This window comes from Conger conger, chromosome 10 (assembly GCF_963514075.1).
Source record: "Conger conger chromosome 10, fConCon1.1, whole genome shotgun sequence".
NCBI classification, from domain to species: domain Eukaryota; kingdom Metazoa; phylum Chordata; class Actinopteri; order Anguilliformes; family Congridae; genus Conger; species Conger conger.
The window spans coordinates 36,447,339-36,462,476 of NC_083769.1; the positions used below are offsets into that span (position 1 = coordinate 36,447,339).

The 15,138-nt window shown below is 43.4% G+C and overlaps 1 protein-coding gene across 2 annotated transcripts in view; it reads right to left on the reverse strand.

The window, feature by feature from the left end:
• The window catches only part of LOC133138495 (cyclin-dependent kinase 18-like), a 43,157-nt gene that overhangs the window by 16,950 nt on the left and 11,069 nt on the right, over positions 1-15,138 (reverse strand). For both annotated transcript variants that reach the window (XM_061257300.1, XM_061257301.1), the window contains 5 exons: positions 12,422-12,557; positions 5,066-5,163; positions 4,116-4,247; positions 3,348-3,404; positions 734-848 (listed from right to left, as the gene is read on the reverse strand). In XM_061257300.1, coding sequence (XP_061113284.1) covers positions 734-848; positions 3,348-3,404; positions 4,116-4,247; positions 5,066-5,163; positions 12,422-12,539 — 520 coding nt within the window. In that variant the 5' untranslated portion in view covers positions 12,540-12,557. The remainder of the gene's footprint in view (positions 1-733; positions 849-3,347; positions 3,405-4,115; positions 4,248-5,065; positions 5,164-12,421; positions 12,558-15,138) is intronic.

Sequence of the window (15,138 nt, forward strand, 5' to 3'; positions counted from 1 at the left end):
AGCCGTGTACAGGGCATAAACACACGTGTTCAGTGAGCCAGCCGTGTACAGGACATAAACACACGTGTTCAGTGAGCCAGCCGTGTACAGGGCATAAACACACGTGTTCAGTGAGCCAGCCGTGTACAGGACATAAACACACGTGTTCAGTGAGCCAGCTGTGTACAGGGCATAAACACACGTGTTCAGTGAGCCAGCCGTGTACAGGGCATAAACACACACGTGTTCAGTGAGCCAGCCGTGTACAGGACATAAACACACGTGTTCAGTGAGCCAGCCGTGTACAGGGCATAAACACACACGTGTTCAGTGAGCCGGCCGTGTACAGGGCATAAACACACACGTGTTCAGTGAGCCAGCCGTGTACAGGGCATAAACACACACGTGTTCAGTGAGCCAGCCGTGTACAGGGCATAAACACACACGTGTCCAGCGAATCGGCCATCTACCTTCTCCAGATGAGTGACACTGAGCGGTGAAGCCCACAGTCACAGGTCACAGAGTGAGGTCATAGAGTGAGGTTACAGAGTGAAGATACAGAGTGAGGTCACAGAATGAGGTCACAGAGCAAAGTCACAGAGTGAGGTCACAGAGTATGGTCACAGAGCAAAGTCATGGAGTGAGGTCACAGAATGAGGTCACAGAGCAAAATCACAGAGTGAGGTCACCGAGCGAGGTCACAGAGCAAAGTCACAGAGTGAGGTCACAGCCAGTGTTCCTCTCAGGCCGTTACCTTCTCGAATGGCGGTGCAGGGAGCTCCTTCCTCGTGCTCCAGACGAATCTCCTTCAGAGCCACCAGGTTCTCTGTGAGCTTACTACGGCCTTTAAACACCGTGGCGTACGTGCCCTGGAGGAGCGAGGGAGAGAGAGAGAGAGGGAAAGAGAGAGAAAGAGACAGGGAGAGAGAGAGGGAGAGGGAGATGGAGATGGAAAAAAGCATGTTCCGTGACAAAATCAAAGTAGACGGTGGACAAAATGACCAGCCTGGATAATTGGAAAGGCTTGTCGCAGGATGAGTTTAGATAAATGGAGAAGATTATTAAAAACTAAAAACTAAAAACTAAGCAAAAAAAGGATATTTTTTCCAGGAGAAACTGCAAGAATAAGGATATATAAAGGTCATGAGAAAACAGGAAAAAAGATAAATTGACCATGCTGCCACAGAAAATGAGCTGTGTGTGTACTTGTGTGTGTGAGTGCATATGTCTGTCTATGTGTGTGTGTGTGTGTCTGTGTGTATGTGTGCGTGCATGTGTGTCTGTGCCTGTATATGTGTGTGTGTGCATGTATGTGTCTATGCGTGTGTGTGCATGTGTGTGTTTGTCTATATGTGTGTGTGCATGTGTGTGTTTGTCTATGTATGTGTGCGTGCATGTGTGTGTGTGTCTGTCTCTGTGTGTGTGTGTGTGTGTGTGTGTGTGCGCATGTGTGTGTGTGTGTGTGCATGTGTGTGTGTGTGTCTATGTATGTGTGCGTGCATGTGTGTGTGTGTCTGTCTGTGTGTGTGTGTGTGTGTGTGCATGTGTGTGTGTGTGTGTGTGTGTGCATGTGTGTGTGTCTATGTGTGTGTGCGTGTGTGTGTGTCTATGTGTGTGTGTGTGCGTGTGTGTGTGTCTATGTGTGTGTGTGTGTATGTGTGTGTCTATGTGTGTGTGTGTGTGCGTGTGTGTGTGTGTCTATGTGTGTGTGTGTGCGTGTGTGTGTGTCTATGTGTGTGTGTGCGTGTGCATGTGTGTGTGTCTATATGTGTGTGTGTGCGTGTGTGTGTCTATGTGTGTGTGTGTGTCTATGTGCGTATGGGGGGGGGGGTGTACATGGCTAATTCACGTTATCAGCCAGTTGTAAAATCCTGTTACTCTCCACAGTCAGGCTCTGTAGCCTTCTGTGCTGCTTCCATCAGCTCTTTCATCTCCAGCTGTCTGTTCTGGTTAGCGGGACATGAGGAAGCACATGGAGCACTCTGGTCCAATCAGAGAGTGGCCAGATCAGCCCTCACACAGGCTGCTAACAGGCCCACCAATGAGGAAACTCAAGGGGTGGAGCTGCACTCTGCTCAGTGTGGGAGATGGGGAAGAATGTGGCTCCAGAATGTGCTCACATTCATCCATATATGCATGGGAATGGGGGTTGAGCTTGTGTGAGTCTGAATAAAAAGTTCTAGCAATTAAAACAAAACTTCTTTAATCTCCCCAGTTTGTAAAAAGAGTGCTGTAGCTCATGCACTCTGCCACTGCCCTAACTCACAGACACAGATTCATACACAGTGACACACGCAGGAAGGCACTGAGGAGCTAGCACCGAGCATATATTTCTTACTGATGATAACTGCTAGCTTGTGGCCAGTTAACATTTTCAGAGAAAATGAATTTGAATTGAAAACACATTTCAATATATTCAAACTTTAATTTAAATGTCAAAAATTAAAATGTCATTTACATGCATTTCCATTTGTTTAATTAAAATTTAGAAAATCAGGAAAAAGTGCATTGAATTTAAAGACCTGGATCTGAGTGAAATTAATAAAATCTAATGGCTTACTTAGAATCAGATGTTACAAGTCTTAAAGCCAGCATGATTGAAATGACAGTACATCGTTTGAACATCGTAAACAGCTATTGACTCATGTCACCTGGATATTGAATAATGAAGATATTAATAGGTTGTGCAATCGTGCACTTGAAATATAGTATGGGGGCTAGTGACTGTCGTGTATCATGTAATCTCTGATTCAATAAAAAAGGAATATGTCCACTCAGGGACATTGGAGTTAAAAACACTTGTTGCGTCTGGTTTAGGATAAATTTAAAATCAATGTGTGGGCTGACTGAAGAGGCACAATGTCTGCCTCTCCTGTTGGGTTAACATTCAGCTGCTCACACTGTCTAAATAATTACACCCCTTACTCTACATATTTGTTGAAATCCTCTTATTCAGAGCCCCAAAACATCTTTAACCAGGAAGTCAAAGAAAAAAAGAAAGATCTGGGCAGACGTGCAGCAGTAAGTTTTGATAAACATGCTGATAAGTCCAGATACAAATCACTGACTGCAGCGTGGCAGCGTGTGCAACTGTTGGAGAACTGGGTTTAAAACCGACAGGTTTGAACCCCTGGTTGGGGTGCTACTCTTGTACCCTTCAGCAAAAGGAACTTGACCAAACATTGCTTCATTGAAACATCCGACGGCATATATAGATTGTAAATAAAACGTAAGCTGAGTAAAGTGCCAAAATGTCGACTGTAACAAACACAAAACTAATTATTCTTTGTTCAAAAATGTATCATCTCACATAAGTACCTAATTAAATGGGAAATGTGGAGATAATAACTGTGGAGATAATAACTCACCTCCCCCAGTTTGTCAAGCTTAACGTAGGTCTCTTGTTTCCCAAAGCCAATATCGGACTGCAACAAAACAGAAATAAATAAGAGCACAGAGACAATATGAGCTGATGCAGCCGTATCACTGATAATGTCACGCTGACAGACAGATCATTTCGGCAGAACACAATTTGTGGGTGATTAGAAGCTTTTCCGCATAAATGGAAAATTGCTTGAAAACTGATTCCCTTCCTTCCTAACAAGCCCGCAATTATCAGCGATTGTCTCGGTGTGCAACAGTGTCATTAAAGTAATGGCTTTTAGAGACAGACACTAAAACTGCGGTCTCTTCAGAGCACAGAGAGAAGCCTTCTACACCCACGCAGGGAGGTCAGTATTCATCATAGCACACTGTTAAACGCACCTGAAATAGGACAGAGACGGCAAACACTGAAGTGTATAACAATGAATGTTCAAATACACCAGAATTGGGGCTGTATTTGCCTTCCTGGTTCTAAGTAGCTTTATAAATCATTTTAGGTTTTAGCCCTTTTGATTAGAATGTTCTTAATGAAACATTTTTGCTTAAAAAAATTTTTTTTTAACCTTGGCTCTAATCTAATCATTTAATCACCATCTAATCAACCCCCCAGGCTAACAGGCTAACTAAAACCCATCCACTCCATCCAGTCACCTGTTCTCGTCATTATACATTTTCTTAGGTTTTTATGGATCATCATCATTATCATCATCATTATGATTATTATTATTATTATTGTTATTATTATTATTGACCAGAGACGCCCTCCGGGACATCCTGCTGGCGGGCTTGCTGGGAGGGGAGGTGTCCATCTTCTGCTTGAGCTTCTGCAGGAAGTCGGCAGGAAGGCGAATATCCATGGGCAGAGACATGCGTCTGCTGACGTCCTAAACAGCCACACACACAGGACAGGAAATGACATCATGACCCGGTGTCTGCCGCACACAGGATCCTGTCCGTTACACACAGGTTTCATAGCATGGACACTGCACCTGCATGCCACCCAGAACCTTCCGTTTTTCCAGACGAATGCAACAGGGACATGCTGCACAGGCCACTGTTAAACCCCTAACTGAGTCACTGAAACACGCTGCGAATGTAGAGCTAAATATAGTGATGACAGTAGTAATTCTGTAACTATAAGGTTCATGATACTGAATCTGAGGACAATGCTAACGACAGTAGCTAAGGTAATCACAGTAACAGTGATGACAGTATTGATTCAGTAACAATTAAGTTCATGATATTGAATGTGACGACAATGCTAATGACAGTAGCCAAGGTAATCACAGTAACAGTGATGACAGTAGTGATTCTGTAACAATAAGGTCAATGATATTGAATGTGACGACAATGCTAACGACAGTAGCCAAGGTAATCACAGTAACAGTGATGACAGTAGTGATTCTGTAACAATACGGTCAATGATATTGAATGTGACGACAATGCTAACGACAGCAGCCAAGGTAATCACAGTAACAGTGATGACAGTAGTGATTCTGTAACAATAAGGTCAATGATATTGAATGTGACGACAATGCTAACGACAGCAGCCAAGGTAATCACAGTAACAGTGATGACAGCAGTGATTCTGTAACAATAAGGTTGACGGTAGTGAGCATAAGGGTGAGGACAATGCATCATCAGCAGCTGAGGGAAGAGCAGTAACACGTTGGCAGTGGCAGTGAAGATGTCCCAGACTGACCTCCGTGGGGAAGCGTGGACGTGGGCCAGGGAAGTGCGGCCTCTCCTCCCCAGGAGTGACACCCCCGTCCCGGTGCAGAGTCCGCAGGCTCCTGCTCTCTGCGGATAAAGAACCCAGACGTCCCGGGTAGCGGGAATGACACGGCAGTCTGCGGTGTGTGAATATTAATGTGAAGCTGTGGCCACAAGGGGCTGTGCACGTTATTTACACACACACACACACACACACACACACACACACTCACACACACAAACAAACATGCACACCTACACAAACACGCGCACAGACGCATACAAATTACAGGGGCATTACACAGGGTAGATAGAGATGGCGGGAGAGATGGACAGACAGAGGGATGATGATTAATTTATTTGACAATTTTAAAATATATATAATACTGCACTGCAGTCATTACAGAGGTTAGAGGGAGGTAAAGAGGGGGAGATACAGTAAGAAAGAGAGACAGATGGAGGGAGAGAGGTGGGAGAGTCGAGAAAGAGAAGCAGAAACTAGAGGTTTGTAAACTCTCATTATTTTGCTTTTGCACAAGAACAACATCACCACATGCCCAGGACACTCTCTCTATATAACGGCACTCTTACACCTAATCAAACCCTTAATAATGTGTTCCAGACCATGCCTAATACACTCCATACCCAATCAAACTTCCTAACACAGCACTGTTTTACCCAATTAAACTGCCTAGTACAGTACTGTTTCACCCAATCAAATTGCCTAATTCAATACTGTTTCACCCAATCACACAGCCTAACACAGTACTGTTTCACCCAATTAAACTGCCGAATAAAGCACTGTTTCACCCAATCAAACTGCCAAATACAGCACCTTTTCACCCAATCAAACTGCCTAACACAGCACTGTTTCACACAATCAAACTGCCCAATACCGCACTGTTGCACCCAATTACACTGCCTAACACAGCACTGTTGCACCCAAACACACTGCCAAACACAGCGCTGTTTCTCCCAATCGAACTGCTGAGCTGGAAGCCCTGGTCTGGCACTCAGGCATTGAATTGTTAGTCCGAACACCACTTCCTGAATAAAGACCATTTCCTGACAAGCAGCCGCTGCAGCAGTGTCACACACACACCTGTATAAGTGGAGACTCCAGCACCTCCACCAAGAGGCTGCCAGTTCAGTACCCAGAGCAAGATCCTCTGCTGTGGTAAATATACACTTTTACAAACGGATGTAATATGAGCCATTTAAGAGGTGCAGGATGTGCCTGTCGACTTGAGGAATGGGAAGTAATTCTTCACGGGGGCTGGCCAGGATGGCAGATTAAAACAGACACGATAAATGAAAGGCAAAGGCTTCCTCTAAATTATTAATGTCAGGAAATGCTAGGGCAATTTAAGGAATGTCTCGCCCCTACTAAACCATTTCCAGAAAAACTCCACAGCCCGTTTTATTTTATTTAATTTTATACGGACATGTGCCGCCTCCTTCACACCTGGTTAAATCATACCAGCGGTCGCCATGATTGGCTGAAATAGAGAGCAGAGGCACGTGGGTGTTTGAGTTCAGTGAAAAGCAGACAGGTGCTGAAATACTGCTGTTGGCTCTGTGGCATGGAGGAGAGGTCTGTGAACCTGAGCCTGTCTGAGCCAGGGGTTTTTACTATGCATCCTAAATCAAACCTCCCCCAGCCATGCACCTTATTTACACACACATACACACACACACACACATGCACATACTGACACACACACACACACACACAAACTGACACACACACACACACACACACACACACACACACACACATACTGACACACACATACACAAGCACATACTGACACACACACGCAAGCACACAGACACACACATATACTGACACACATACACACGCACATACTGACACACACACACATGCACATACACACACACACACTCACACACACACACACACACACATACTGGCACACACACACATACTGACACACACACACACTCATACACACACACACACTCACACACACACACACACACACACTCACACACACGCACACACACACACACACACACACTCACACACACACACACACACACACACTCACACACACACACACTCACACACATACTGACACACACACACATACTGACACACACACACACACACTCACACACATACTGACACACACACACACACACACTGACACTGTGCTCTATGAGAGCAGAGGAAGCAGCAGCGCTCTGTTTCTGCAGCGGTGGAGAGGAGATATGGGGGGGACAGGCATGAATGGGTTTTATAATTTAAATATCACAGCTGTGGTGGACACATTGATTTCCCTGCTGGTAATTAGGGGGTCAGAGCGATGAACCCATTTTCATCTCCTTTAATGGCCTCCCGTCAAACGGGCCGAGCCCAGGAGCGGAGAGGGGGTCCAGAGTTCTGCTCCGTTACCTGCCAGATGGAATGTCTGAAGGCCCGATTCGATAATTGCCCTGGACTGTGTGCCTATGTGGAGCTCGGCCTCAGAATCATCATATGAAACAGCACTGGAAATATATCATTTAATAATGGAAACCGGATGAAATGGCTTTCATGTTTAATAGAGAGTTTGGGGAGGAATGGATGCTAGGAGACACATTACAGGGGTCATTCCTGAACACACCGGGAGAGACATGAGGAGGGTCACTGTGGAACTCCACTCAGCCCAAACCTCACAGCCAAACCTTCTCTTTCTGCCCAGGAGGATCACAATCATACAGCACTTTAAGCATTAGGAATGAAATATATTAACTCTTTAACATGTGAGGTCACAAAGATGTGATTAGAAGGCTCTGGACTGAACATTCCAATGCTGATGTAATGATCATTACTGGTGACTGAAAGCAACATTCTAGAACATGGACAGAGAATTTTGAAAAGCACATGTTGCTGCAGTTCCTGTGCTAGGAGTCTGCAGACAGCTCTGTGGAACAGGTAGACAGACAGACAAGTCAAGTGTTTCTGGAACATCCTGGCAGCTCCCAGGATGCACTGGGGCACCTGGCATGATGTGCTCCCAGCCATGCTTCAGTTCACTTGAAGCAGCTGAGGCTCCTCTAGCTCTGTGTCCTATTTTTAGCTGCTTTAGGCTGGGGGGGGGGGGGGGGGTACAGATGGGGAGATGGAGGGGCTTTGGCGGTGGGGGGAGGATTGCTCTTTAATCTCTCCCAGAACGTGGGAGGGAGCAGTATGCAGTGTGTGTCAGGGAATGCACACAACAAGCACAGCCCCCATTCCTTTTTCATTAACACTGTGTGCATGTGTGTGAATGCAAAACATGTGTGTATATGTGATACGTGTGTGTGTATGTGATATATGTGGGTGTGTGTGTGTGTGTGTGTGTGTGTGTGAGAGTGTGTGTGTGTGTCTGTGTATGTGTGTATGTGTCTGGGTGTATGTGTGCACGTGAGCTATTTCCAGACAAACCCCACAGTCCAGCCAGAACCACAGGAATCCCACAATGCCCGGGAGAGATTCATTTCCTCACCGGGATGATTTAGGATAGGGATACTCAGGTTCAGCCCTGTTTCATTTATCCTCACCAATCAGGGACTGGTTTAGTCCTGGGATATCAGGTGAGTGGGATCCCAGTGGCTATTCAGTCACAATAATCAGGTAGTGTAGTGTGTGTCACACAGGGTGGTTCAATACCAGCAGATTCATGTCAAATTTAAATTTGAGTATTGGAAGGATTACTTCCAACTGTGCAACATTAATCAATAGTGAGAAAACAAGCCACGACTACTGGCAATATAAGATTTCTGAGAATTACAGGTTATTTATAAGGCTTATTTTCTGCCAATTTGCTTTTTCTTGCTCAATCTCATGTCTAAAGTTGTTTTTTAGAGAGAAAGATATTCTATGAATTATATGTGTATGGATAAATATGTGTGCCTGTCAATGAATGAACCAATAAAAAGACTACTGCCCATGACAGATTTACATAAATTAATCTCTCTTAATCTCGTTAATTTTGATTTATGTGTACATACAAGCATCAAAAGCTTTTCTTCACAAACTCAGTTTGGCCACTTTTTTTGTGTTTGTGAAGAAATAAAATGGCAATTTTCATTTAATTGTAATCCAAAATTACAGTTTTTTACAATCGTTTTCACACCTGTCTCAATACCATGTCCACTTTTTCAAAACACTTAACACATTCACCATATCATTAGACTGTGAACTAAACTGTGGATATTTTTGCATTGCTTTCATACTAAAGGCATTCAATCACCACTTCTTCCAAAATTCATGAATACCTCTCTCAGTCAGTGTTCACTACCAGCAAATGTTGGTACAAATACAGCAAATTCTGCAGACATTTAGATACTCTGTTCAAAACAGTTAACTTTCAGTTCAAAACCCAATAAAATTCTGATCATTGTGGAGGGAAATATGCTGCATTTTGGCAGAAAAATGAAACTATATGCTTGAAATACATAAGACAGATCATTCTGATTTGAGCAGAAAGTTTATTCAGTTTATTCAATTTTTTAGTTTGCAGCCTTGTTACCATCTATACAAAAGTGATCATACTTGCATTGAAATGTGCATGTATATAGGGTAAATATAGATGTAGTTGTCACTGAAGAGATTTTTCCACTATTACTGCTGTATATGTACTGTTGAAACACCTGGCTGTCATTTCAGTGAACAACCTACCCAGATAAATTGATGTGTATATTACAGCAGTACTGTGATTTGAGAAGTCTCCAGAAAAAGCAGATGTATCAGTGCACATTTGTCTTTGACTCACTACAGGACCCAGTGGTTACCTCACACAGTCACACAGGGGAAAGGGGAAGAATGTTTACGCCTCAACAGGAGGATACAATAGTTGGGATGGTCATTGTCAATAACAGCATCAGGCTAAGAGAAATATGCAACAACATAATTGCAGACAACAACATATTTCCAAACATTGACAGTGTAAGCACTACAACCATCAAGAGTGCTACAGAAACATCAGATCAGGATGAAACAGTTGTACACTGTCCCCTTTAACAGGAACTCTGGGGGTGTCAAGGAACTCAGGTACCAATTTGAAGTTTATGAAGGTATATGTGTAGGTTTAGGACCACCACCCACATGAACAGATGTCACTTCTAGATGCAATGGATGCTGGGTGTATGGACATAACAGTGGAACACATCCAGGGCTGGATAAGGCACGCAAAGAGATGTTTTCCTCGGTGTATAGCAACAGATAACATTTCGGAGTGATGTTGATGAAAATCTATGGCCAAATGCAGAGGACAGGATGAATGGGCCAGGCCAACAGTAGACTTCTGATACTGATAGGCAGATAATATATGTGTGAATTACTGTATATAGTGAAAATATTGCTTTTTGGTATCTATTTGTTATTGATTGTAATGTATTTTGAGTAATTGATTGTAATGTATTTTGAGTAATTGATAGTATTGTATTTTTCTTTTCTGAATTACAGTATATTGCATTGTGAGAACAAACGTCAAAATACTGTAAACCCTCTGAAGAATACTGTTGCTTTCGTGATTTGTTTCTTTATCATATATTGTTTTACATTACACAGTAAAAATTGTTATTCTGGGTTTACAATATAGTAAAACATTCATTCATTTACAGTTTACTGTAAATTTACCACACTCAGTCATGACATCTATTGTGAGAGGCAAACCAACAGATCAAAAGTTTCTTTAGCTACTTGGCTTGAAATATTTGTGGATGCAAAAATAGAGGAAAGGGAAACACACAATATATGTAATATATGTAGCAATGTTCCAAGTTGTTTTTGTTTTGTAGTTCATTGAACATTGAGTGACAAAGTAGTCTTATGGGAGAAAGCATATGCTATAGTTATGGCAGCATGAGTCACCTTTGGGTGAAATATTAAGTGTTTTGGTGGTTGAAGTGCATTTTGCATCAAAGGTTAACTGATGTGCTCATTTCAAAAGCACACCAAGAGTTTTGAAAAAGTGGACATGGTATTGAGACAAGTGTGAAAACGATTGTAAAAAAATGTAAGTACCCTTTTGATTGAATCCAGGCCACTGAGTTTGGCTGTAGTCAGCAGAGATCTATTGTTACACATGGTAGCTTCATCTATTTTGAGGTTAACAAATCTCCCACTACAGAGAAAGAAGCAAGGCGTCCTCTAAAGGACAAAAGTAAGATCAGCTAATATGAGAGAAAACTAATCTGCACTAAATCGTTTGACATCATTTGACATTGAGAGCAAACAAAAAAGGTAAAAATAATCTGCGCAAAAATAACCTGTTCAGATTACTGCATAACTCTCACATTAAAGCAGTAGCATAAAAATAGATTTCAAATGTTCTCAACAGCATGGACTTCAAGTGCCATTTGTCACAGCACCCGGGTCCAGCTTGCAGCGCCTGCTCAGAATTTGAATGTGAAAAGGGGACGTGCTACACAACGCATCGGCATGAGACAGGAAAACAAACGGCTTATCGGTGTTTGGTTTTCCTGTGTTTGGTTTTCCTGTTTTGCATGCCGTTTGCATGTGTTGCTTTGGGCCCCGTCACACACGAACACACTCATGTGTTTCCCCACACCTGCACAGCTCAATTCTTGTTTTTCTGTTTGTTTTTGTTTTAAATGAAGAGTGCTGTAGCCCGTGATCAGACATGATGAAAGATCGTAAAATCCCTCAAACAGAGCAGCATGTAATAATGGTGGGGAAACCAGTGGCTAAAAGCCAGTTGATCCAGCCAATAGAAATAGGTTGGAAGGCATTCAGACAATTGTTTTTTCTTTGTGAATAAAGTATATTCACACTAATCCTCTAAAATAAGACACTGAGGCCTTGCATGCAAAGCTCCAAAATTCCCCTGCTCAGCAATCTCTGTTATCCTGGAATGCAGAGCACGGAACACTCAGATATCTCAGATATTCTCTGCCACAGTAATTGCATTTGAAGTGCTCCACTCTAGCATACAATGAATATGGGATTCAGACCTGCTGTGTTTTAGGTGTAGGAGTGCCTCTCCTTTAACTGTGCATCACATCACACCAGGGATAATCCAAATCCGGCCCCGGTTTTCTTTTCTCCCAGGTAATTAGTGCTACTGATGGGCACAAAGCACACCTCAATCAACAGCTAGGGAGCTTTTTGAGCTGCTAATTAATCGAGTGCGGTGTGCGAAATTAGGGTTGGTATGAATGTTTGAACTCCAGAAGCAAGGTGGAGAACCACACGTGGAGGACACTACCCAGGAAATATGAGCAGACACAACATGTCATTTTTATCAGTCTCTTCTGTAACCTAATGAAAGGGTTTTTGAACCAAGCCAGCGAATTGCAGAGGATGGGAGGTGTGTTTCGGGGAGGGCCTCACCCGCTTTGTGGCGCACGTTGAGCTGGTTGATCTGCTCGGTGAACTCCGTCTCCTCAATGGTCTCGGTCCTCGGGACGGACAGAGAGAAGCGCCGTTTGAAATTCTTCATCTTGTTCATCGCGGGGGAACAACGATCCTTGGGGGATAGAGGAGAGAAAAAAGACCCTGGTTTACAAAACAGTCCCAAGTGCTCTAATCCGAAAATAGAAATGTATACAGATGGGGAGAAGTCCATGATGTAATACTGTACAAAAAATACTTCTTGTTTTCAACTTTAAAAAGTTAGTGTCTGGGCTACCTTAAAATTTTAAACGATACCTCCGTAAAGAAATTAACCTAAAAAAACTTGTCTTCTCAAATTCACTTAACTTAACATTTTATAGCAGCCTGGATACTAACTTTTTAAAGTTGAAACATTTTTTTTACAGTGTGGGTGGGTCTCCAATGGGCTGTCAATCACTTGTTTGACTTCCTTGAACCAATCAAAAAGAATTTTCTATTCACAGCAAACCACAATGATTGGTTCACATCAGTGAGCAGAAGATAGATAGACTCCCATCTTGGGTTTTGTGAAGTGTCGCGGAACCCTTAAGTCTGTACTGACTGTCACTCTTCAGCAGTGCACATCTGAAGCTCTTCACATCAGTGTTGTGTGTTTTATATTCCCACTGTCTCTCTGTTTATGACACATTTTCATGAAAAAATGTTTCCTCCTCAGTTTTGAATAACTCTCAGGTCACTGCTGATCCACACATCGAGCCTGCAGTTGAAGTGAGTGCACTTCTCTGGGATACAGTACTTTCACGTTCCCCCAATACAACACAGAGAGGGAAAACACATTTCATTTATTTGTTTATTTCACATGGTCAATGCACATTAATAACACTTCTGTAAATGTGTCAGAGTTAGAAGAAGAGGCTCATTTTCACCTGGAGGCCTTTGGCTACATGGCTTGTGGGTGGAAACACAGGTAGAACATGCAAACATCACGCAGACTGGATCCAGGCTGGCCGGGACTCAAACCCAGAACCTCCTTCTCGCAAGGCAGCTGTGCTAACTACAATCCAGTACTTCCTTCTTATGAAACAGCAGAGCTAAACAACACGCTACCATGCTGCTCTACATGACAACTGGTAGCCAGAAGGTCTCAGGAGGGAATCTGGAGGAACTTAATTCAGGAACCGTGACCGCCTCCCTGCCTCTAACTGGACCAATCCAATGAAGTCCTGTCATTGTAGGGCAATCACAGTCAGCTAATGACTATAGCCTGCAGCTATGAGGCCCAACCTGTGCTAATACTAAGATCCATTATGACCTGGGCCCCTTGGATGTCCATTTCTGCATTATAAATACAGAGTAGTTTTGTGTTGCCAAGACAACTCAGTGACACTGATTTGTACCTGTCAAAAGCACATGCAAACCCTCTCCCTCTCTGTCTCTCACCCTATCTCTCGCTCTCTTTTTCTCTATCTCTCTCCGAGCCATTGCCGAAGGTGCAAAGGTCACCCTGTTTGCCACGGGCTGGGGATTTTGTGGCCTATTCAGTAATTAAAGGGGATAGCCTCCCCCAGAGAACCCAAACACACAGCCCCAGAACTCAGACTCTAATGATACCCACGTTAGAGAGAAGGGAGAGGGGAGTGTATGTATGTATGTATGTATGTATGTATGTGTGTGTGTGTGTGTGTGTGTATCTCTTTGTCTCTGCTGAAACTGACAGTGTAACAGTGACGGCTGTGCCTTGTTATAACAACAGCCCCCCCAGTCCTTCACCCCTACCCCCCCACCCCACCATAAACACATTCTAACAGCCTGCAGAGCCTGTCATTCTGGAAACTACTCAGACAGGAGAATTTGGTTGCCTAACCAAGGACAGCACAACGGTCTGTTCTACTCATCAGACACCAAGATCAGGCCTGGATTTTGGAGAGGAGGTTAAGTTTACAGCATGTAGTTTATTCCCTCAACAGTAATCATCCCATGTTGATTTCTTATGATAGCTACAGAGATGAAACTCAAAGTGGGTAGGAAATGTGCAACATTATGTAGCCAATCAGATGTGTGGGTGATGGACAAACGTAGAAACTCAGAAGGAAGAGCGCCCCCTACTGGCCCATCAAAATCTTTTCCACTAACAGCATACAGCACGGTTTTCCTTGGAGGTCTCCCATCCAAGGTCTACTTCAGCAGCTAGCTGAAGAAAACTATACAGCTACCAGCAACATCTGAAAACATGGAGTTATAATCCAGAACTGATGTACGGTGGGTTTCACCTTGGGTACGATGGTTTTGTCCTTGGTTAATGAATCAACTTTTTTTTCAGTTCGTCAATAATTCCTAAAATAACATTTGCTTACAATTCTCTTTCAGTTTCAAGGAAAAAGCATATTGTGGTTAAATATCTAGGGGATCGCTAGTCCCCCTGCCAAATCCGGTGGCCGGGTTTAAACCAGGATTATGCAGAAATATGGAGACTTATGCAGTATTTCAACAAAAGAGTCCCACAGAAGAGAAGAGCCGGATCACACGAGAGTCGTCTGCGAGAAGCTGCATAATGAAGCACACTCGTGGCATTCTGGGAAAGCTAAGAAAGCAGCTCAGTGACTCAGACAATCGTTTAAATGAAATGATTTATCTGCTCTTCATGCAGATCGGCACCCCCACAGGCTCCCAGAGTGAAATGCCAACGGAGGCCAGGCCGCAGACTCTACGTTTCA